This window comes from Narcine bancroftii, chromosome 11 (assembly GCF_036971445.1).
Source record: "Narcine bancroftii isolate sNarBan1 chromosome 11, sNarBan1.hap1, whole genome shotgun sequence".
In the NCBI taxonomy this organism is placed as follows: domain Eukaryota; kingdom Metazoa; phylum Chordata; class Chondrichthyes; order Torpediniformes; family Narcinidae; genus Narcine; species Narcine bancroftii.
Window position 1 is genome coordinate 75,202,334 of NC_091479.1, and position 25,626 is coordinate 75,227,959.

The 25,626-nt window shown below is 40.9% G+C and overlaps 1 protein-coding gene and 1 long non-coding RNA gene across 11 annotated transcripts in view; one reads left to right on the forward strand and one right to left on the reverse strand.

The window, feature by feature from the left end:
* Positions 1-19,306, reverse strand: part of LOC138745929 (uncharacterized) — a 36,780-nt gene extending 17,474 nt beyond the window's left edge. Inside the window, exons 1-4 of one of the 3 annotated variants that reach the window (XR_011346601.1) lie at positions 18,718-19,306; positions 12,389-12,545; positions 4,109-4,248; positions 2,388-2,442 (exon numbers count right to left, since the gene is read on the reverse strand). This is a non-coding gene — a long non-coding RNA (uncharacterized lncRNA). Of the gene's footprint in view, positions 1-2,387; positions 2,443-4,108; positions 4,249-9,541; positions 9,773-12,388; positions 12,546-18,717 lie in introns of those variants that run through there. The other 2 variants (XR_011346600.1, XR_011346598.1) reach the window with 2 other exon arrangements.
* The window catches only part of nup50 (nucleoporin 50), a 77,270-nt gene continuing 70,213 nt past the window's right edge, over positions 18,570-25,626 (forward strand). For 6 of the 8 annotated variants that reach the window (XR_011346596.1, XM_069903462.1, XM_069903461.1 and 3 more), the window contains exons 1-2: positions 18,795-18,958; positions 24,679-24,757. Coding sequence is in view for 7 of the 8 variants with exons in the window: in XM_069903462.1 (XP_069759563.1) it covers positions 24,689-24,757 (69 nt within the window). In the remaining variant the exon portion in view is untranslated. The other 2 variants (XM_069903458.1, XM_069903459.1) reach the window with 2 other exon arrangements.

Genomic DNA, 25,626 nt, shown 5'->3' on the forward strand with positions numbered 1-25,626 from the left:
TTTAAAAGGAATAATAGTGCTTTGACAAAGTAAATGATGTGAGTGACTACGAGAAAGGCATTTGATATGCCAGCACCACGTAAAATTATTGATTATTAAAATATCTGATATTCAAAGGATAAAGGCTGTGTGGATAAGAAGGGCAGAATGGATTTATGGATTTTTTTTGAAAACTCGGTGCTCCATTTTCAATGTCTATTTGATACAGGCTGGGTCTGCAGCTTGGAAGCTTTCGTAACAGGGAAGAATGCGAATAATTGCAGAACAGAAACTAATATGAAAGGTGTTAGGAACATAGGAACATAGGAAGTAGGAACAGGAGTAGGCCAAAAATGGCCCATCGAGCCTGTTCCGCCATTCAATACGATCATGGCTGATCTAATTTATGACCTAACTCCACCTACCTGCCTTCTCCCCATTATCCCCAATTCCTCTATCATGTAAAAATTTATCTAACCAAATTTTAAATATATTTAATGAGGCAGCCTCAACCACTTCCCTGGTTAGAGAATTCCAAACATTCAATACTCTCTGGGAAAAACTATTTTTACTCATCTCTGTCCTAAATCTACTCCCCCGAATCTTGAGACTCTGTCCTCTCGTTTTAGTTTCCCCGGCCAGCTCAAAAAACCTTCCTACATCTATCCTATCCATACCCTTCATAATCCTAGATGTTTCTATAAGATCTCCTCTCATTCTTCTGAACTCAAGCGAAACAGTGAGAAGATACATTCATGACCTGATGAAACTTAAAAAAGAATGTTCATAAATCTTTTAAGTGATACAAATTTAGCAAAGTTTGTTTTATGCAAAAAAGGTTAAAAGGATTCCTGATTCAGATGTATTGTCAGAGTACATACATGACATTACATACAACCCTGAGATTCCTTTTTCCTGCAGGTGCAGCAGAATTACCACTAATTGCTAGTGCAAAAAATAAACTGTACACAGTGTAAACACATAAGCAAGGAACTGTAAACAGATAACAAATAGAAACAAACTGTGCAAGACAGAGAGAACAAAAGAAAATCACTAAAGTGCTCGAGACCTTAAAAGAGTCTCTGAATGAGTTTATTGTTGAGAAGTCTGATGGAAACAACAATCAGCTCCTTAGTTTTGGTGACATTGAGTTGGTGCACCATTCATCTAAGGTTTCAATCTTCATCCTGTATGCAGACTTATCCTTTTATACTACCATAATATTGTAAATAATAACATTAAAAATACTAAACTTTAGATTGCTTACCAAATATTAAAGGAAGGAATTCTCTCTGATAATACCAAAGTTGACAATTTAAGTAATGTAAAGTTTAAAGGTTCCATTATTGTCACATAATACTACATTTAGACTGCAATTCTTTAACTTTGTCTACCATAAGGAAGACAGAGTGTCACCACTTTGTCAAGCGCCCCTCACAGAAATGAGCTTGCAAGCTTGCAATGTCTGGTTTACAAGATCAGTGCTCTAATCACTGAGCTATCAGAGATAATGAGAAGAAAATAGTAAAAATAGTTTGTATGATTAAGAATAGAAACATATATGTGAAATAGAATTTGAATAACTTAAGCTTCCTTTTCCATTCAATAAAATTTTAGCTAGTCTGATTGTAACTCAACACCACATTCTTGGCTACCCCAGTAACCCTTTAGCTACGTCTTCTCTGGATTATGAACACCCAACTTGTGGACACCTAGTACATATGATCAAGTGTTTGGGAGACTGGCAGGATGGATAAGGTAGGATTTTCTGGTTGCTGCTTGGCTGCAGGCATCTTCTGCTGGGTGAGAATGAGGCACTTCCATGTTTCTTTTCTTTCCACCTCTGAGCTACAACAATCAGACTTAAATTGAGCTGAACAGAGCTGGGAGTGTTGTGTAGTCCCACTCACGGGGTTAGGTTGGCCAACTGGCAGCCACTCTTGGTGTGCCGGCTTGCTCTTCTGTCTCAGCCATTCTGTAATCCTCTGCCACACCCCTATTTTGTTTGTGCCAAACTTATGAACAATTTGGGCTATGAACAGTTCAGAGGCATGGAACCCAGTCGTAAAATGGGGACTTCCTGTGTTACCTTTTTGACATCGAGGGTAAAAGCTATTTATAGTGCTTGTGGGTCAATGACAGAATAAAAAATGATTTTTTTTCTTGTAACATTGCTTTCTTCTTTTGTAGAACACGCTGTTGATAAAAGGTTCTGAGGTAGATTTAAAAACAGGAAATGCTGGGAACACTTAGCTAGACAGAAACATTCTGTACAAAGAAAATGAGTTAACATTTCAGGTCAAAGATTTGACAAAGGCAAAGTTAAATGTTTTACTTTCCACTGATGCTGCCTGACACGGGAAAAAAAAGTTATCTCTCGGACAGAGAGGAAAGTTTCGAAGGAAAACCTTTATTTGATATCATGAACCTGGACACCTAAGAGTGGAGCTCTGACCCTCTGCCCTGTGAGAAAAAGCACACACATTTATATCCAAAATACAAGTGATAAGAAAACGTTCCACTACAGAGAACAAAGAAGCTTTGACATGTTTCAAGCATCAATCAGTTCGAAGGCCATTTGACCCATCATGACTAGGAAAGCAGAGCCAAACATCTTTGAGAGAAAAAAAAACAAACTGGTGTTACATCTATCTCGAGGTGCAACAAAATTTTTTGAGTTAGCAACTAGGGGAGGAGAAGCGAGGAAGCTAGAAAACAAATTGACCATTTATTAGGAGCAGGCAGCATATGGTTCCCTGCAGAATTAGTAATTAAAGAAGCAATCTTAAATTTTTCTCCCACTCTGCCTGACGTTCTGATTGTTTCCAGCATTTTCTGATTTCATTTACGATTTCTAGCAAATGCAACTTTTTATACTTTTGATCTCTGAAGATGATAAAAAGTTTACAGGTTACATTGTGAAGCTCCCTTTTTCCCTTCCATTGGCATTATTATCTTTATACCAGCCTGAAAGATATTCAGAGTTTTATAGGTTTGTAATGATTGGCAGTGGTCAGGGTAGACTCACAGCTATCATCAGATGTCTCAAGTCATCTATTCATTGTAATAGTACAGATCTATCACCAATGTATATAGTGTATATAGTTACTGTATCTAGGCTGTGCTTACAGCGATTGGCTGAGAGCTAAGCCACGCCTATTGTCTGGCCTTAAAGGGTTGTGTCCCTAGCCAGGTCGGATCATTCCGGACTGGTCGGCCACCCGTGAAGAGCTCCTGTCATTTGCTAATAAAAGCCTTGGTTTGGATCAACAAGTCTTTGATTCTTTCGACGAGCTCTACAATTTTATTAGCAAAAGAATTTTTTTTGAAAGGGATGGAGCGTTTGACTCGGCCAGAAAAACTTGATATCGACCCACAGTCAGCTACAGCCTTCAAAGCCTTTAAGTTCTGGCTGCTGAACTTTGAAAACTTCCTGAGATTCATTGAGGTGGAGGAAGATAACCAGCATCTAACAGCATTGCTGTCTATGGTGTCCTTGAGAGTCTACGAGAATATCCAGGATGAGACCACTTACACCGCAGCCATAAAGGTACTGAAAGAACTGTATGATCAACCGGTGAACAGAGTTCATACCTGGCTCGTGCTTTAAAACACTTGTTTTACATCTAATTTTCTCCAAACTTAAATATGACATCAAATCATGTAACCATTAATTTTTGAGTTTGTGGGACAGCACCTTTCTATCTGATCAAAATAACAATAAGAGAGGCAAAGGCTAATAATATATGATGTTGAGATGAAGGTAATTTCACTACCTTCTGTTCAACCATCCCAAACAAGGCTATTAAAGGATCTGGTGTTAGGTTTCCATTAATAATTATTGATAAAGCACAGAAAATCTCTTCCCAATATTTGATGAGGCCAGAACATTAGTGAACTGTCCTCATTCCTGCATCTGTCACAATAAGAGCTAATATTAAGATAAATATGAGCTCACTTAACTTTTGACATACAAGGTCTATGCACAACTTTAAATTGTAATAATGAGTGATGGGCACATAGAGATGATGTGTTACCCAATTTAAAAAGAGTTCCAAGAATTTCAGGAATTGAAAAATGGAACTCTTGCTCCCATGTCTTTTTTTAAATTTTATTCAACGAAGCTTACCTTGATTTCAGCAAAGGATCATGTACAAAAGATATTAACTTTTCCTGAGATGGTTGTAAATTGTTTCTATCAAATTCATAACAGGAGCTTGAAAAAGGTTTGATAGTTGAGAATGGAGAAAGTCCTTAATCTGCAAATACCTAAAAAAATGAGAAGTTGGTAAATTAAATTTGATAGAGAGTTGCTCAAATATGAAAAGATTATTATTGATAAATAAATCATAAAAATGTTTAATAGCTAATTTGAACCATTCCTGAAAGGCAGAGACCTTCAAAGAAATTGATAGTTGAAAAAGTAATTCGATAGAATAGGACTAAAAGAAGAAAACTTTGGAGTCCAAAATGCTTTCTAAAGTAGAACCAAATCCTAATCATGTGTTTTTGTCCACTAGATTATCAATCTTTGTACCAATAGGAAAAGGCAAAATTGCTCCAAGTATTGACACAATAGAAAAGTTTCACCTGTTTTATTACCATAATATAACCAAAATAATGTAACAAATATTGACAGCCCAATAATAGAATCTAAGACTAGGTAGAGTCAAACCTCTATCCTTTTGAGATTTTGGAGATAAACTTTATTTAAATTAGGACATTTTTCCAAATATTTGATGATGTAATAGAATCAAGTGAGTCAAAAAATGATTTAGGAACAAAAATTGGAATAGATTGAAAAATATTAAATATTAGGTAAAATATTCAACTTCATAACATTAATTCGTCCAATTAAGGACATCAAAAGATGAGACCAGAGATAACAATTTCTTCACCTGATTAAACAGAGCAAAAAAATTATCCTTAAACAAATGTTTGTGATTCTTAGTAATTGTTACACCAAGATATGTAAATTGGCTTTTAGTGATCTTAAAAGGAAAAGCAGTGTGTAAAGGGTCTGAAGTGTTCAAAAAATAGTTCACTCTTTTGTAAATTTAATTTATATCCTGAAAACTGACCAAATTGATGGAGTAATGTTAATATAACAGGAACTGAAGAGTAAAGGATCAGATACAAAAAGCAAAATGTCATCAGCATAAAGAGAAACTTTTTGGACTGATCCTCCCCCAACAATTTCATTGTTGCCAGATGCTCTATGTGATTAATATTAAAAGAAAATATTAAAAGGTAGAAAAAAGTTTAAAAAAGCATGGAAAAGATACAGTCAGACAATTTAATTACATTGAGATGAAACTACTCTTTGCAGACGATGCCGCTTTAGTTGCCCATTCAGAGCCAGCTCTTCAGCGCTTGACGTCCTGTTTTGCGGAAACTGCCAAAATGTTTGGCCTGGAAGTCAGCCTGAAGAAAACTGAGGTCCTCCATCAGCCAGCTCCCCACCATGACTACCAGCCCCCCCACATCTCCATCGGGCACACAAAACTCAAAACGGTCAACCAGTTTACCTATCTCGGCTGCACCATTTCATCAGATGCAAGGATCGACAATGAGATAGACAACAGACTCGCCAAGGCAAATAGCGCCTTTGGAAGACTACACAAAAGAGTCTGGAAAAACAACCAACTGAAAAACCTCACAAAGATAAGCGTATACAGAGCCGTTGTCATACCCACACTCCTGTTCGGCTCCGAATCATGGGTCCTCTACCGGCACCACCTACAGCTCCTAGAACGCTTCCACCAGCGTTCTCTCCGCTCCATCCTCAACATCCATTGGAGCGCTTTCATCCCTAACGTCGAAGTACTCGAGATGGCAGAGGTCGACAGCATCGAGTCCACGCTGCTGAAGATCCAGCTGCGCTGGATGGGTCACGTCTCCAGAATGGAGGACCATCGCCTTCCCAAGATCGTGTTATATGGCGAGCTCTCCACTGGCCACCGTGACAGAGGTGCACCAAAGAAAAGGTACAAGGACTGCCTAAAGAAATCTCTTGGTGCCTGCCACATTGACCACCCAGTGGGCTGATAACGCCTCAAACCGTGCATCTTGGCGCCTCACAGTTTGGCGGGCAGCAACCTCCTTTGAAGAAGACCGCAGAGCCCACCTCACTGACAAAAGGCAAAGGAGGAAAAACCCAACACCCAACCCCAACCAACCAATTTTCCCCTGCAACCGTGTCTGCCTGTCCCGCATCGGACTTGTCAGCCACAAACGAGCCTGCAGCTGACGTGGACTTTTACCCCCTCCATAAATCTTCGTCCGCGAAGCCAAGCCAAAGAAAAAAAAGAAAAAGATGAAATTATAAAGTAAGTAAGTGAGTCATAAATTATTCCCATAACATCTGAAATCTTATATCTGAATTATTATTGAATAATGAATCTTTTCCATATTCAAACAGGACATGATGTCATGCAACCACTGATCATGAATGGTGGTTCCTTCCATTTAAGCAAAATCACTTGCCTCACCAAAAGAGAGGCAAAAGAGATAGCACAACTCTGAGCCAAAGACAAAGAGGAATCATTTCCTCCCATTGAACCGAAGAGGGCCACCAAAGCATTCGGTATTAAATCTACATTAAAATTTTTTGATAAAGTATTGAAAACATCTCTCCAGTATTTTTCTAGACTAGGACAAATCTGGAACATATGAATTAATAATGCTTCTCCACTCTTACACCTGTCACAGCAAGAATAGAAACAAAATAAGAATAGAAACAAAATAATTTAGCTTTAGACATGTGTACCACTTTAAATTGTTTTAAGCAATGACGAGCACATTATGAAGAGTGATTAACCAACTGTATCCCAATCCACATCCAATATAGTCAAATTTAAATCCTGTTCCTAAGCATTTTTAATTCTAACTAACAAAATCTGATTTTAAACATGACAGTTTCTCGTAAATAATAGATACAAAATTTGATTCAGACTCGCTTGGAAAATCTTACCTCTCAGATCTTCTTTAAATTTCTGCACTCTCCCCTGAAACTTGTGCTCTTTAGTTTGACTCCCCCATCCTAGGAAATATACTGCGACTAGCTACACTATCTATGCCCATTATAATTTTATTAATATCTAAATGGGATTAATACATTCCAGTATAAATAAATCCAGATTATCCAAACCTCCATTCCATTCTTCTTAATGCCATTGCATCCTTCCTGTAGTGAGGTGACAGTTCTGGTCTAAGTGAGCCTGACCCTAATGTTTTGTACAGCTGCAACATGACATCTCAGTTCTTACACACAACTCCTCAGAGGAGCGAAACATGAAAGTCTGCAGACACTGTGATTGTAGTTAAAAGCACGGAAAATGGTGGAGGAACTCAGAAGGTCCATAAGAGGTAAAGATATAAAAACCGACGTTTTGGGCCTGAGTCCTTCTTCAAGGTATGAGTAAAAAGCAGGCAGGTGCCTGAATTAAAAGGCTGAGAGAAGGAAGGAAAAGGCCAGGGGGAGGAGCACATACCAACAGAGAAAAGTAGAACAGCTGGAATTGCAGAGGAGGAATATTGAGAGAGGCTTCCACAGAACTCCCTTCAAAGAGAGGAGGGTAGGCATCCCTCAAAGAGATTTTGAAGTGGACTAACTGAATTGAGAAAAACATGCAAGTTTGCAGAAGCTGTGATTCTAGTAAAAGCACAGAAATGTTGGAGGAACTCAGCAGGTCCCTCAGTGCCCAAAGAAGGTAAAGATATATAACTCACATTTCGGGCCTGAGCCCTTCTTCAAGGTATGAGTAAAAAGTAGGCAGGCACCTGATTTAAAAGACTGGGTGAGGAGGAAAGAAAGGACAGGGGAAAGAGCACAGAGCAACAGACAAAAGGAGAACAGCAGGGATTGTTATTGGGTGAACAGTGAGGGAGGTTTTCACACAACTCCCTTCGAAGAGAGAACTTCTTCAGGTTACACATTCCTTGAAGTGATTTTGCAGTGAAGCAATTGAATGGAATAATCCACTTACCTCGACTCCGCTTTGCCGCCCCGATTCTGTCTCTCCTCATCTACATCCGTGTTACTTCACATGCCCTCCATCACTTCAGCAACTTCCAGTTCCCTAACTCAACCACCTCATCCTTACCATGGATATTCAATCACTATACACCTTCATCCCTGATACCAAAGGCCTCAAAGTCCATCATTTCTTTCTCAACTGACCCAATCAGTGCTCTTCCACCTGGTAAATCTGGTCCACCTGTTCCAGCTGGTAAACCGTGTCCTCACCTTCAATAACTTCTCCTTTGAGATTCCAATTTCTGCAAGTCAAAGGGGTAGCCATGGGTACCTGCATGGACCCCAGCTATGTCTATCTTTTTGTTGACTACATGGAGCAAGGAACAAGCTGACACAGGCAAGGCTCCTCAACTCCCTACGCCACATCAACAAGTACTTTGCTGTTACCTCATGCTCATTAACTTTATCCATATTACTGCCAACTTCAACCCTGACCTCAAATTCACTTGATTCATCTTTTGCAACTCTCTCCCCTTTCTCAATCTCTCTCAATCTTGGAAGACAAACACTCGACAGACGTCTTCTACAAACTCACTAGCTCCCCCATTTACCTTACCTATACCTCTTCACACCCCATTCCCTGTACGGAGTCCATTCCTTTCCCACAATCCCTCCATCTCTGTCGTATCAGTTCCCAGGATGTGGTCTTCCATGCTAGATCATCTGAGATGTCTTATTAAAAAAAAAGTGGCTTCCCCTCTACCACCATCACCTCGGCCCTCACGCGCATATCCTTCTTTACTCGCACCTGCCCTGAAACCTTCACCCCATGCACAATAAGGACAGGATTCCTCTTGTCCTCACCTATCACCCCACCAGCCTTGGCATCCAACATATCATTCTCTGCCATTTCCACCACTTACTATGTGATCCCACCACCAAGACACATTTTCCCTTTTATTCCCCTCTCCACCTTTTGCAGGGACCACTCCCTCCTTGACTTCCACATCCATTCCTCCCTTCCCACCAATCATCCCCTGAGCACCTACTCTTGTGACCGCAGAAGGTGCTGCACTTGCACCCATGCCTCCTCTATCACCATCATTCAGGGGACGAAACAGTCCTTCCAAGTGAAGCAACACTTCACGTGAATCTGCAGGAATCATTCTATTGCATCTGACCTGTTATGGTCTCCTCTCCATCTGAGAGACTGGGCGCTCACTAGGAGTTCACTACATTGAACATTTCAGCTCTGTCCACCACAATAGCGGGGATTTTCCAGTTACCACACCTTTCAATTCCCTGCCCCATTCCCTTGCCGGACTACCTGCCCATGATCTCATGCACTGCCAGACTGAGACCACCTACAATTGGAGGAACACCACTTCCTATTTCATCTGGGTACCCTCCAACCAGACTATTAACATAGACCTTGGTATCCATTAGCCCCCACCCCCACCATCTAACACTATGCCTCCTTTCCTCTTGCTCTGCCTTACTCTCTCTCTCATTTTATCTCTGTCTCCTTTCCCCAGCTCTGCTTTTGCAGAGCCAACCCCCTCCCTCCCCCAATTAATTCTCACTTTTCCTCTCATCTTTTAATTCAGGTGCCTGCCTGCTTTTTACTCAGATCAAGAAGGGCTCAGGGCCTTTGTTAGGTTATTTTACTCCATCAGTGGACTTGGGGTTGGATAAGTTTCAGACAGCATTTATTCGTCTAACGTTGACAGTTGCTCGTATATGTATTGCTATGTCTTGGAAAGATGAAGTGGAATGAAATGTAGTTCGATGGCATCATGAGTTGAAGTCGTGTATCTATATGGAGAAAATAACATAATTTACATAATAATTATGATTTTTTTTGTTAAGGTGTGGACACCATATATGAAGAATATGAATTTAGTAATATTGTAAATTACTAAATGTTTTTGTTTATTTTTAATGCTTCCCTTTAGGGATCTGTTGTGGGAGGGGGAAGGTGATGGGTTTGTTTTACTGTTTTATTATTAGACTACTTATTCTGTAAAAGTCTGTTTATTTTTATTGAAAAATTACTAAATAAAGTTTAAAAAAAAGGGCCAAAATATCAGTTATATTATCTTCACTTCCAATGGATGCCTGCTGAACTTCCTCCATTATTTCTGTGTTTTCACTCAGGTGAGTATACCAAATGTCTTTTAGAATCCTGGGTGCACCTTTGTCACCATAAACAGTCCTGTAGCTCCTGCCATTTACTGTGTACATCTTGTTAATATTTGACACTAAAATGCATTACCTCACAATTGGCTAGATTAAATTCTTTATTCAAATATTCCACCAATCATTCTAATTGATATATGTTCTCCAGTGTCCTTTCATAACTTTCTTTGCTATTACTCTACCAATTTTTGTGTTGTCAGCAAATTTATGAATCAGTCCATGTATATTCTCATCCAAGCCATTCACATAAATGACAAACAACAATGGGCCCAACATTGATCCTTGGCGTACATCACTGGTTACATAGTTCTATCAGAAAAATACTCCTGAATTGCTACCGTCTACCTCCTTTCACTAAACCAATTTTGGGCCCAGGTTGCCAAAACATCTTGGATCCCATCTGCCTGACCTTCTGGATCAACTTACTGTGTGGAATTTTGTTAAATTCCTTGTACACCTGATTTACTGTGTTCCCTTCAGTAATATGCTTGGTAATCTCCTCAGATTTGTGAGGCAGGATTCCCATGTTGGCTCCCCCTAATCAGTCTGTCTTTTCCAAATGAAAATAAATTAAATCCCTTTGAATTTTTATCAATAATTTCCCTGTTGTGATTCACTGGTCTGTAGTTTCCTAGCTTATCCTTACTGCCATTTTTGAAAGAAGAAATAATGTGAATAATCCTCCAGTCTTCTGGTACCACATCCATGGCTAATGACAGGGGTGACCAAACTACAGTCCGTGGGCCAACTGCAGCCTATTGCCAATTTTTAAGTGGCCCATTAGAATATAGTTTCTAACAATAAATTGCACTGTATGTACATTGCACTTCTTAGTATCAACACCAGATGTCACTGCCATTTTGAGCCTCCATCCTTTCCTAGTCCCTCTTCTTGTGCAAATGGATTTAGGCAGGGGGAGGGGTATTTTCTCCTGCTCTTTTTCAGTGAGCTGAATCTTGAGCTCAGGTCACAGCTCTGTGGTACACCTGGAACTGTGGTGGGGTGTCAGTTCGAGGGAGGACAGAGCTTGACTTTCTGTGTGCTGATCCTATGCTGGGTGAGAGCCACATCAAGGCAGGTGCAATGTCTTCTGCAACTGAATGGCTCACTGGTGTTCCCTGCCTGGGCTCTCACAGAGAGGAACAGCTTTGTGTTTGGGGGCTGGGCAAGGAGGGGGAGAGGGTGTGAGAAGGGTGAGGTAGGGGGCTCCTCCTCTGCTCATGCTATCCAACTCCCATTCCTGCAGTCACCTACTGTGCTCCTGTTGCAAGTTCTCCCCTCCCAGAGACTACAGTGCCGTGAGACCAGAGGTTGTGTCATTGCAGTTGTGCAATATCAGATGTCAACAGGATGAGGTGGGAGGCTCCAGCGGCAGTTGGATCAGTTGTGTAAGTAATTGAGAGGGCAAACAAGCTTGTGTACACCAGGCATGGAGAAGGATAGAGGTGTGTTACACCATACACAGTATCCATTGAGGCTGCTGTGGGGTGCCATGAGACCAGAAGGTGTTCGGCATGTATCTGCAGCTGTAAAACTGTGGGATCTTGCTGAGTGAAGATTGGCCAATGTACTGGTGACCAGAATTATGAGGTGGTGGAATGGGTTGGGCAATCCTGGCGTGCACTGTCTGCTCTATCAACAGTTTGAATACACCACTCCATCTGGGTCTCAGGGGCATCAAATTGGGTGGTTCTACATCTCCCAGCCTGTGAGGCCTTCATCTTTGTACTCAACATATCCATGGCTACTCATCGGGGAGGCACCTGAATCTCTGCAGCACCTCTTGCGTCTCAGATTTCAGACTTATTGTCAGAGTACATACATGATACCACATAAAGGCACGCAAGGATTAAGACTAATTGGTAGTGCACAAAAAAAACTGTACTCAAACACGTAAACAAAGAAAGAACTGAAAACAGACATGTCTGTCCATGGCATTATGTACTATCCCACCAACACCACCCACAAATTGGAAGAACAACACCTGTTTTCCCATCTGGGCACTCTCAAACCAAATAGAATTAACAGCAACTTTTTCAGTTTCTGCTAACCTGCTCTCCTCTCCACCACCCCACCCCCTCCTCCTCCTATTTACCCAGCCATTCCTCCTCCCCTTGATTGCTGCTGTTCCTTCCCTCCCTTCTCTACCTATCACCTGCTGCCTTTGTGACCACATCTCCCCCCCCCCCCCCCCACTTCAAGCTCTTTTGTTCAGAATACATTTTTCCATACCTTGATGAAGGAATCAAGCCTGAACTTTCGGGATGTATTTTTACTTTTGCTACATAAAGGACACTGTTTTACTTGCTGAGTTTCTCCAGGTTTGTGTCTTTACTCCTTTGCTTCTCTTTTTTATTTCGACTCAACAGTGGTGTTGCACCATCAGCACCTTATTACAGGGCAAACAAAGTGATTTTGTGAACATGACAATAAAGGAACTTTTAAATCCCAGAGTAAGCAAATTAATACAAGCCTGCAGAATATGAAGGCATTTCTCTCTAATGACAGCAGGTGGGTGTTCAGGTCCAGGTAGTGATACCTCTACACCCTGGCAGGTGAAATTGATAAAAGTTGATTAAATCTAACTTTTATCCCAGCAGTCCAAATCCCAGAAGCACATGGAATGTTTTTTTTCCATTAGTAGTTAATTGATTTGTAGCTCTACAGTATTTGTGTATCATTGACACTTTGTAAAGGTTAATGTTTTAAAATGGAAACCAGCGTAATGTACAGAGCAGGGGTGGCCAAATCTGCTTGACGTAAGAGCCACATATGATAAATTTCAGATGTTTGAGAGCCGCAAGACATGAAAAAAAATTACATACTGTAGCGGGCCGCTGACTGCGCCACGCTTGAAGAGATGACCCAACACAAGGAACCCACGGCCTACACCGCCAGCCAAGATGGGCTTCGCACTTCGAAGTCGGCGCTCGACTCAGCAGCGCACAGTTGCTGCAACCCGCTCCGATGGGCTGGCCAGCAGCAGCTAGGTAAGCAGCCACACCCAGGGATGAGAGGGTCTTACCGATTGGCCGCTCCCCGGATAACACTAAACAACCAATCCCAGGAAGCAGATCGGAATGCCACCAGTCGGGTTGCATGATGGCATCAGAGATGGGCTTCTGAGCCCTTTATAAACAGAGCTGTCAGCACAGTAAAGCAGTGGAGAGCAGAACCTCCAGCAGTAGCAGCCGCTACAATATACAATTTTATTCTCAAAAGCATATTTTATTTAAAAATACATAAATATTAAGATACTTATATAAATATTAAGAAATACATGTACAAAATAATATGTATTCATGCATGTAGATTTTAAGCAGCTAATCTGTATAGATTTCAATGATCAAAAAGTACATATATCAAATGTTTTCAAAATCCTAATGGATTTTCTGTGGAAATCTTTGCCCAAGGAAGTAGTAGAGGCTGCCTCATTAAATTTATTTAAGATACAGTAAGACAGAATTTTACATTGAAGGGGAATGAAGGGTTATGGGGGGGAAGGATGGAGCTGGGTCCACGGCCAGATCAGCTGTGATCCCACAGAATGTGGAAGCAGGCTCAACAGGCCAGATGGATGAAACTGCTGTTTCTAAAGTTTTCTCTTCGGGAATGCAACCTCCATTGGTTTCTGCAGATTCCTAAACTATTGCAGCGTCCACAGCAGAGTGCACGATGCGGGATGGGGGAAGCAGCTTCTGGGAGCGGAGGCTGGGGTACGGAGTGGTCTAACATCTGTGCTGCCCTAGCCCCATCTGATAGGGCAAGGACTTGCCTGTGATCACTGACAGGACCTTCACTGCTGCTGTTCGCTCCAGCTGTCTTGGCTTGGCACTTGGATGAAGTCCTCTTTGGGAACCCCCTCCAGCATCTGCTCCTTGTCTCCGTCATCTTGCCTGCCCTCCCCCACCAGAGTGACTGCCTTGGACAGACATAATGCCTCTGGGGCAGGCCATGCCTCGCCAAACCCCAGTTTTCTGATCTCTCCAACCACATACCCAGTGTTGGCGTCACTCTGCTATGGCATGACCTGACCTGAGTGAGGAGAACCTGACTCTGGCATGTGCTCCTCTGCAGGAGCCGTTCCTCCAGTGGCCACTCCCTCTTCCTTCTCCTTGTCATGTAGCCTGAGCTGTGACCGTCCTGGGACTCCATGGTCTAGCTGCAGGAATTTGGGCTGGGGTGGCTTCAGGAGTGCTGGTATCTCCTTCAGTCAAAATATTTCCATGAGGTGCACATTACATGTCAAAGAGTCGCATGTAGCTCATGAGCTGTGATTTTACCACCCCTGGCATAGAGTGTAGTTGTTGTGTGGAGAAGAGTATCAGATTTAGTGGAATAACAGAAGACGAGTCTGGACACAGTGTTATAATCACACACAACTTTTATTAACACACGGGAAACACACGGGAAGAATGTTAAGCAGAACACAATTACTAATTCATGTAAGCAATGATACAGACATTCACATCAGTTAAACTCCGATAACAGTTAACCTATATTCAACCCCATTCACACTGTTTTTCTTGAGCGATGATATAGACGTTGACCTCAGATATCAGTTGAACTCTGACAACAGTAAACCTATATTCGACCCCGTTCACACACTATAAACAGGGACTCTTGCACACGCTCCCAGTTCCCTAATCAATGAGGGTACGGCTCTACTGCAAGTATTGATCTATTGGAATACTACGGTTTAGCTTCAGTGTAGTGCACACCTTAACCACAACCCCTCCAGTGATGTCCACAGTTGTGACCTGGCATCGAGCGGTGTCTGGGGCTTCAACCATGAGGCAGAAGATGAATGTGCTCTGTGCTGGTGCTAAATACAGTGCTAAATCTGTTGCTAGCCTAGATGATTTAAATTACCCAATGGCAAGATGTGCACGAAATAGTGGCCATAGTCCAACCTTGACCAACAGGTGATGTGACTTCTGAATAAGTTTCAGTCAGGGAGGACAAATAAACACCAACAATTCACAAATTCAAGACAGACAAGAAGGCTGTGTTTCCTCCACATATAACGGTAGTAAAACACAAAAAGTCTGCAGATGCAGTGTTTGAAGTAAAAAACACAATTGTGGAGAAAACAACACCTGTTTTCCCATCTGGGCACTCTCAAACCAAATAGAATTAACAGCAACTTTTTCAGTTTCTGAAAAAGTCAGCAGCAAAGATAAACTTCTGGGCTTGAACTCTTCATCAAAGTATGAGTAAAATGTAGACAGGCTCCTGAATAAAATGGTAGAGTGTGGGAGAGGAGCACAGGTCCACATGCAAGAGGATAAAGGAGGGAGAGCACAACAGGAAACAAGCAGAGGTGGGATGGGTTTGTGAATGGAGAGGGAAGAGGGTGGAGAGCAGGAGGAAAGCAGACAGAGGGATGGGGAAGAGAGGGAGAATGGGGAAGAGCGGGAGAATGGGGAGAGGTCGAGCAGAAACCAGAGGAGTCTGGTGTTAATGCCATGCTGTAGGAGAGTGCCCAGATGAAATATGAGTTGTTGCTCCTTCGTTTTTCGGTGGCTTTGGTAAAGGTAAAGATTCCATTATTGTAACATAATACTACATTTGGAATGTAGCATACATGAAATTCTTCAACTTTTGTCTACCATAAGCCAGATAGAGAGTCGCCACTTTGTCCTGCACCCTTCACAGAAACCCACGGTACCTGGTGGTCCGAGGCAGTCTCCCCTCTGGGTACTGGCCAGTCCTGAGCCTGCTTAGCTTCTGAGATTAGGCCTAGGAACATCAGGTGCCATAGAGCCTGCTTCATTTGGCAGTGTACAGTATAATTTTAGAAACCATGTGCTAGACTTTTGATACATTGTTGTACTGGCTGCCTCCATAATCTGGACTCGAGACTCAAAGGTTTATTGTCTTCAGTGACACCGTTTGTTAACTCTACCTGGGTTATTTGCATTGCAACAAAAAACACTACTGTAATCAAAAAATTTGGAAATTCAGCAGATTGGGCAGCATTGGTGGGCAATCATTTAAATCGAAATAATTAAGTATAAATTGGGCAGCACGGTGGACATAGCAATTAGAGAAATGCCTTTACAGCACCAGCAATTGGGATCAGGGTTTGAATCCCACACTGTTTGTAAGGAGTTTCTACGTTCTCTCTGTGTCTGCGTGGGTTTTCCCTGGGGCTCCAGTTTTCTCCCACCGTTTAAAATAAACCAGGGGTGTAGGTTAATTGGGTATAAATTGGGCTGAATGGATTTGTGGGCCAAAATGCCAGATGTCTAAATTTAAAAAAAATATTAAATGTATTTGCATACTATTGGGTTGTGGCTATTGGAAGTTGTATGAGGAATATTTTGCTATAATCAATCTTGTTTCTATAGCAGCTTGTTCGATGGGATTGGCAGGTACAATGCATGTACATAATAGATATTCATTCAAGATTACAGCATCTGTAGCTTTTGTGTTTCTTTATGATGAATGGCATGTTTTGGGTAAGAGTAAAATAAACCTCAACTCAGCTATCCATGTTCTATTATGTGCACAGAACTGTGTAGCAGAAATGAATCAAATCATTCAGGGTTTTCTGCAACCAGAAGCCCAGATGAACAATGAAATCCAGAACCCGCTGAGAGCCTTATCACAGGCATTTAAGACCGGAGATCCAGAACATCACATGAGGAGCAGGTACGACCTACGAAAAGGCAACTCCTGTGGAAAGTGCAGATTCTAGCTGCAAATGGAAACAATGAAGGGTATCCGACAGCTGTGGCAGAGCCTAAATGATATCACCTGCGACAAAATTCAAATCCAGAGCAATAGAACACTAAAGCTCCAGTTCCAGATGAGTTCAATGCCCTCTATACCCGATTTGACTACCAGAACAAGGAAGAACCAACATACACCCCAATGCCCCCCTGATGATCCTCTACTGTCAGTATCCAAAGATGATGTACAGGCTGCCTTCAGGCGAGTAAATCAAAGGAAAGAATCTGGCCCGGAGGGAGTACCTGGCCGAATACTGAAAAATTGTGCTGACCAACTGGCCAATTTTTCATAAATATCTTCAACATCTTTCTCCAACAGATCAAGAGGGCCCAGGGGAAATCACTCTCCCCTGACGGCTCTACCATTGAGGTCGTCAAGAGTATCAAGTTCTTTGGTGTGCATTTGGCAGAGAATCTCACCTGGTCCCTTAACACCAGCTCCATAGCCAAGAAAGCCTAAGGAAAGTTCATCTCCCACCTTCCATTCTCACTACATTCTACAGAGGTTACATTAAGAGCATTCTGAGCAATTGTATCACTACCTGGTTTGAAACTGTACCTCCTCAGACTGCAAGACCATGTAGAGGATAGTGAAGACAGCAGAAAAGATCAATGGGGGCCCTCTTCCTACCAGGACGATGAATGCTGAAAGCAATAAACATTGTGAAGGACTTCACACAGCCCACATTTAAACTGTTCTCCCTTCTGATTGGAGGTACCGTAGCACTCAGGCCCTTACGTCCAGATTGGGCAAGTTTTCCCCCCAAGCTATCAGGCTCCTGAATTCCCAGAACACATGTGAATACTGTACCGTGGACTTATATTGTATATGTCTTAATATTTCAACTTGTAAATCTGCTCCTGGACCTGGAGAAACGCTATTTCGTCTTTACTGTGAAATGCATGGCATGAACGACAAATAAAGATGGCTTGATTGACTGAGTGTTTAAATTTTTTTTCTGCATTTGAACATTCATTTTATTTACATTGCTCTCTTTTGTACTCATATCTTTTTTGCACAACCGATATAGAAATCCTGTCAGAAAAAAATCTCAGGATTCCAAGTGATGTACTCTGACAATTAATTTGAACTTCCAAATTACTACTAAATTTAACATCTGATGGATCAATACTTAATCCTTCAGAAGCTTGTACAAAAATTTCAATGTAAATTAAATTAATATGAATGACTTTTCTGGAATGGTGCTAGTGAGGGTATTACTGATTTGACACCAGTCATGTATTCAATAGGCATTTTACATCAATTTGGTGATTTTACATACCTCAAAACGTAATTTTCCACTTTGGCTAAAACGGAGGTTCAATTGAGAAAATTTTTGCCTCCATAACCTCAAAATGTAATTTTCCATTTTGGCTAAAACGGAGGTTCAATTGAAAAAAGTTTTGCCTCCATACCTCAAAATGTAATTTTCCACTTTGGCCAAAACCGAGGTTCAATTGAGAAAAGTTTTGCCTCCATAACCTCAAAATGTAATTTTCCATTTTGGCTAAAACGGAGGTTCAATTGAGAAAAGTTTTGCCTCCAGACCTCAAAATGTAATTTAATTTACCACTTTGGCTAAAACCGAGGTTCAATTGAGAAAAGTTTTGCCTCCAGACCTCCTGTTCTGGGCATCAAATGAGAGCCGGCAGCCTCTGCTCAGTGAGCATGCGCGGGCCCGCCTCTCCACGACAAAATGGCTGCCTTGCCCCAAAACTGAACAGTTGGGAGAGGTGTGAAGGAAAACGAACGCTGAGTTGTCGAATCCAGTATTTACAGAGGGTAGGGCGAATAATAAGAGAATTATTTGTCAAGGGCCTTACCGGGGTTGAGCAGCTGGCTCATCGACAAGCTCAACGTCACCTATCGCAGGTGAGACGAGTTTTGCACGCAACAATTCAAATATTAACCGTTGATGGTGCCGCCTCGGCATCAAAGCCACGAGAGCTTAACGTTGCAGGACGAAACGCTTTGCCGGTGATAATAACACAACTGCATTTCATAATCGCCCTCTTTCAGAGACAGAGCGGGCTCTGGGGAGGATTTAACATGGTAAAAAAAGAGGTAAACGGCCATTCACCGAGAAGCATGAAGGCCTCGGCCTCAACCTCCCTCCCTCCCTCCCTCCTTCCTCCAAGAAGCACCGACTGAGCTCTGACATTTCTCGAATAGACGGAGATGCCGATCGGTCAATGTCAACCGTTATTGGGGTGGTATTTTTTTTTAAAAAAAACCGCACGTCGATTTCCTCCGAGTCAGCCCAACTTGATGATGCGGGCCCGCCCCTCATTGTGGCCGGAGCCGGCTCTCAGGCGCAATGTGATTGGGCAGCTGCGTTGTCAATCAGAAGTGGCCCTCAGCGTGAGGTTCGGTTGTGTCGGCATTGCGAACATGCGGGTCGCCCGGGCTGGGGTGGACCGCTCCTTGGGAGGCATTACTGCTCTGGAAGGAATTGGCCGCTGCTGAACAACCCCCCACCCTTTATTTGGTCATTTTGTTTCAAAAGACGGGAAGTAACATTTTCTGCAGGTTGTGGGCGAAGTAGCATCCTACCTGAAGACAGCGCATCAGGTGAAGATATTATCAGTTGTTTAAAGCAGATACATTGGCTCCAAATAATCTCCATGCTGCATTTGGTAATTTCGTCCTCGATCCGATTTCTTGTTTGTTCCGGAATTATGCAGACCGGGAAGATTGCATGCCTGATTTCTAATTCCCGATGCTGATCTAAATTAAGGTTGCATGATGTGGATCGTCTAAAATGTTTTTTTTTTGTTGAATGGCACGGTTTTCGACCCTCCTCGCTGCCTGGCGACCCCTCCTGGAAGTGTAGTTGGCGGTCGACTGGGTTCATAGCTCTCACTTATTCGATTCCATGAGTTTATATAGGAGGAGGAAAGGTCATTAAACTGTCATTGACTAAATAATTTCGCTATTTGGACGTCTTCCAGTTAATTTAGTATTGACTTTATCAGGGTTTTTTTTTAAAAGCAAAAATGATTTCTTTAATTTTGCTCTGATTTACCATATGTGCAAGACTTGAGAGAAGCTCAGTTTGAGGAGAATCGCGTGAACGACATTGTCATTTCCTCGATGAAATTAATCCACATTTATTGTATCTTTTTTTTAAATTTGCATTCAATGCATTTTGCGAAATTCACTTGAACAATGTAAATCACTTGTTCCTGGGTTTACAATAAAGTTATTTGAAAATATGGTCCAGGCAGTGAGGAGTGTACATTAATTCAGTTGGGTTTAGATTAATCATAATAGCCAAGACAGCATGGATTGCATTTTAAAATAATAACCAGATAAAATAAGCTTCCATAATTCACTAACAATCATTGATTCTCCAATTTAAAATGATTCTGAAAAGCAGTCTTCTCCAGATATTTATTTTACAAAGTAAATTATAACTTGCAAGCAATTTGAAGAAGGGTGTACTACACGAATTATAGTCATGCATTACAGCTTTTGGATGACAGGAATGCAAAATACATCTCTTTTCAAATGGTTATGTGTATAGGTGAAGCCAGAAAATCCAAGAATCTTAACTTGTTTTAGAATTCTGTGGAATTGTTATCTGAGGGTAAATTCACAGGATGATGATCCTTCAAGATGGTCCAAACACTCAGATCAGGATGTCTTTGGACTCCTTGTTTATTTTGTTTGAGGATGGAAGGAGTAGGTTGAGACTTAAGCCAATGGAGTTGGAACTCTCTGAGAGGAGTGAATCAACGAGATTTTCTTTTCAGTCATCCTTTAGATTCATGCCTGCCATTGTTTTATCTTCAGAAACCTATGCTGAATTTAAACTTGCTTTTAGTGAAAGATAGCTATTTTTGTTTCTAACAAGCACAATGCTATTATTAACAGCTTTACTTCCTATGAGATTTGATAGGGTGCAAAATCGTTCTTTTATATTGCAAATTTTGTTATGTTCTAATAGGTACAGTAGTTTGGTTCCTAGCTTATAGCATTTTGGATTGTTTTGCACTGTAGTTTAGACACTATTAGTTTAGGCTCAGCTAAAATTACATTGGTGGTCGGAGCTGTGCAATTGTTCAGGAAAAGGAGGATATTAAGACACTCCTTCCGTCCAGTAACCTACAGGTCAGCCTTGGGCAAGTTTTAGTACCTGTTTAGCCTCCCAATCAGAGACATGTGATGCCATGGATTGTAGATAATGGATGGTTTTTACAAGTAGATTCTACAGATTGGAATGAATGATTGCAAAACTAAAAACGCTGGGCAGATGGTCAGGGTTTACCGTCCAGTATTGACTCTGCATCTGAAGAAGGCAACCTCAGTATTTTCCCCTTTATAATCATGAATTCAACATTGATTATGGTCTCAGCTCAAAGATGAAACCTTCACTGAAGGAGAACAGGGGTGGGGGGGGGGGTACAACTACAATTTGGAGGGTTAGAGATGGAGAGACAAGATTGCCCATGCCGAACATCAAGGCAGCTGAATGACGATGAGAATTAAAATCCAGCCAAAATAGTGGAGATGAAAATCTCCTCTTTTGGCACAAGATCTTTAAATTGTCACTTCTCCATTCAAGTATTGGCTTCCTTTTGTGATCCTATCCTATATGCAATTTCCTTTGAATTCAACTAATTACCATTAATATGGAGGCAAGAGACTACAGATGATGTTATAGCCTTGACCCTCCACTCTGTCCTTGCCCACTGAGAGGATGCCAGGCTGTTATTCATTGACTTCAGCTCGCCATTCAATACGATCATACCACAGACTGATAGATGAACTATTCTTGTTGGGACTCAACACCCTCTCTGCCACTGTATTTTGGATTTCCTGACTGAATCACCACAGAGTTCAGGTTGGTAGCAAAATCTCAAGTCTCGTCACACTGAGCACTGGCGCACCTCAGGGCTGAGTGCTCAGTCAGCTGCTGACTTGCAACTGCACTGCTAGATTCAGTTCAAACAGAATCATCGTTTGCAGATGATACAATGGTTGGCTTTGTTGGCAACAGGTATGAATGGCCTTGCAGAAAAAAGGTTGGAAGGCTAATAAAATGGTGCAAGAACAACCTGAGTCTCAACGTGGATAAGATAAAGGAGATCTTAAGTCCACAATCAAGATGAAGGTCAACCATTCTCCATTACACATCAAAAAGATTTTGTTGTGAAGAGAGCAGAGAGCTCTTTGTGGATATAAAGGACAACCTATCCTGGACTCTCAACACCTCATTAATCAGGAAAGCACAGCAGCACCTACACTTCCTGAGACACTTGGGGAGAGCATTTCAACAACATTTTACAGATACACAATTGAGAATGTCTTGTATGGCTGCATAATGTGTGATATGGTAACTGCAAAGTTTCAGCCCGGAAGCAAATACAAATGATCATCAAAACAGCCGAGAAGATTTTTGGGGTCTCCCTTTCCTCTGTGAACATTTACCTGGAGCATTGCATGAATAGGGCTCAAAGAATTTTAGAAAATTCTTTTCATCTAGCATACAGTATCTTTTGATACACTACCATCAAAGAGGTATAGGAACATCGAAGTAAGACTGCCAGGCTGGGAAGTGGCATTTTACAGCAGGCTATGAGAGTGAAGAACTAGTATCCTGTAACCGAGTAAATCATCCCAAAGTATTTGTGTGTATTTAAATTATACCTTTAAGCAGCCCAATTATCGCAGCGCAATTACAGTGCCAGCAACCTGGGTTTGAATCTGGCGCTGTTTGTAGGAAGTTTGTATATTCGCCTGGTGTCTGCGTGGGTTTCTTCTGGATGCTCTGGTTTCCATTCACCCTCCACACACCTATTGGGTTTGAAGGTTAATTGGTTGTTAAAGGCTCTTGGGCCAGAATGGCCTGTTACCATGCTTTATATAAAATTTTAAAATATATGTGATTATTATGTCCTGTGTATATGTTTGTTCATTGACTTCAGCTTGCCATTCAATACGATCATATCCCAGGCTGATAGATGAACTTGGTCAGGACAAATGCTGTTTGGTTGGGCTGCATATGTGCAGTCAGGTGATAATGAACTTGAGAAACCACCTGCTGGGAACTCAGCATCAACGGGGAGGAGAGGGAATTGTCAACATTTTAGATCAAAACCCTTCATCAAGTCCTGATTATTAAGTGATTCCTCTCCAGAGATTAAGTGCAATTCTCTGTTCAGTTGATAGATAAAACTTATCTTGGACTCAGAAAATCAAAGAATAATTCCCAAATGAATTCTATTTTAAAACTGACTTTACAGTGATGCTCCACATCCAAACAGATAGGAAAAAGGGAAAAATCCCCTCTTTATTTTGCCTATTGTTAAGGATACTATCTTTCAGGTTTCTGTGGAATTGTCAAATTAAGAGATCCCTTAATGTAGCTAAATACTCTTTATAAGTTCTTGTAATGATCTGGCTGTTACTTTTCCTTTGACCATCAATAACATTGAAATTATCTGATAATTATTTCTCTTATATGTCAAACTGTTATTTAAATAAGATTTCAGTGTCTTCAAAGTGACTGCAGTTTAGTTATATGACACATTTGTGCAGTAAGTTTAATATTGTTTGACTATGAAGCCTTTAATATGTACGTTTGGGCCTCCTGTCTTTTTGAAAATATTGTATGGTTTGGTCTACTCCTACTCTTGCACTATTTAATCATTTTTCATTCTTTCATCTGATATCTTCAATTACTGTCATACAAATTAATAGTTTAAAGTTTTTATTTGTATTTAAATCAACATTAACCTCAAAGTTACCATTTTAGAATCAAATTTTGGGACTTTTCCAATCTTGCACCAAAATAGTTTGATAGATTTTTAAAAAACATTTCAGTGTTAGGTGCATAATCCAGCTTTGGTGGGTTTGGACATAGGGATGCACAAGTACACACTCATAGAGAATCCTTTGAAATGACAGCTGGAGACAGTTTGTCTGCTTATTTATTCTGCTGGGTCTGTTGCTTAAAGAGATAATGTGTTTGCTAATTCAAATCTTTCAACGGTCAGAAAAGTCTTAACAGTTCTCAATTGAAAATTCAAAACAATAGTTGCTTACTCAGAAGCATGTGTATACGCACAGCCATTCTGCTGGCTGGTCTTAGCAGACAATTTGAAGTCATATTCACTCAGATTTTTGTAAGAGATGAAACTTCAGAGACAGCAATTATGTCATGCCACATGATTAAAGACATTTTCAGCAAACCTATTACTGAAACAGAGATATTTTGAGACCTGAAGAAGGTGCTTGACCATCCTGTAAGTCACACTGGATTGAAATGAAGTAACAATCCTTTGGAGAAGGAAGGCTGCTTGTGTTCTTCTTTTGAAAAGGAGGAACACCAAAAATGTGGTAGCTCTTTGAAAAGAGGACAGATTCATCATGACCATTTCGACATGGCCACTTTATAAAACTCTTCCCTGAATATGTGGAAATCATCGTGGAAGAAAAACAAGTTCTAAAATTTCCATGCAAAAGAGCAAAATCATTAGTATGAAGAAACAATTATTTGAAAACCACTCTACAAGAAATTTTAGTTTTGAGAAGTCTGATGCCTCACATGTATTCCATAATTGCTTTTGAACAGCAGTAAAGACTGAGTTTCAACACAAAAGCTTTCTGAGACTGATCTTTTAAATGATCTCTTCAGAATTGATCTTAAACTGTAATGGTTTGGATTTATCTCTCTCTCTATTATATATATATATAAAATATACACACACACACACACGGATTAAGCTGGTCGAGAATGTAACAATAACAAAGTATTAATCTTGTTAATTTTGTTTCAGGAATAAGATCATGGCAAAGAGGACTGCTGATAAGGAACTAACTGACCGGAATTGGGATCAGGAAGAAGAATCTGAAGAGGTGTGTATATATACACTTCATAGGCATGACAGTTTGCCTCTCTGATTTAAAGTGGAACTTTTCTGGACGAGATATGGGGATGAAGAAAGAAATAGCAGTTTTAGCAGTACTGTAAAATATCATGTCAATGTGAGATGTTGGGAGGAAAATAAAATGAACCAAGCCCTCAACTTAGATTTGGCCATACTGCAATGGCAATTATTGATTGAAGCTGTTATTTTCATGTTATTACTTAATCATAATCTGTTCAAAGATGAGAAAATGAATAGTTGTCATTTGTTGTGTTGCTGAATTAAAGTGCAGTAAAATTTTATAAATTCTAGAAGGAATATTAAATAATTTTTCATACTCAGCTCTTCAAATCTATAACTGATCACCTTTCTTGCTTTTGGTGTTGACATAACAATTTCTTTCCAAACCACTGTTGGGACATAGCAGTGTAATGGAAGATTTAAACCGGGTTTCTTACTTTTGCAGCCTTTGCTTCTGCAAGGCTGAGAACCTGCTTGTTGCATATGAATTAGTAGACATTATCTAAATTTACACTATGGGGCCCAGGGATGCATATGAATCAGTAGACATTATCCAACTTCCCCCATGAGGCCCAGAGATGCAGTTGTCTTTTGTTGGTCGCAGACTGTCAGGAGACCTTGAAGATAATTAAATCATTTGTTCAAAGAGAAAAGATCTGAAGTAAACAACTTTTGGGTAATATAAGCCATGGTCCCACTGCTGAAGTTTGAGACTCTACAAGAGGTGGCAACATTTCAGCAAGAAGAAGAGCTTCAAGAGTCCAGCTAACATCCCGGTCGAGGGAGGTAGAGAAGCTGCTACTGGCGCCCCGACAACCTATACAAGTGTGCAGTCGT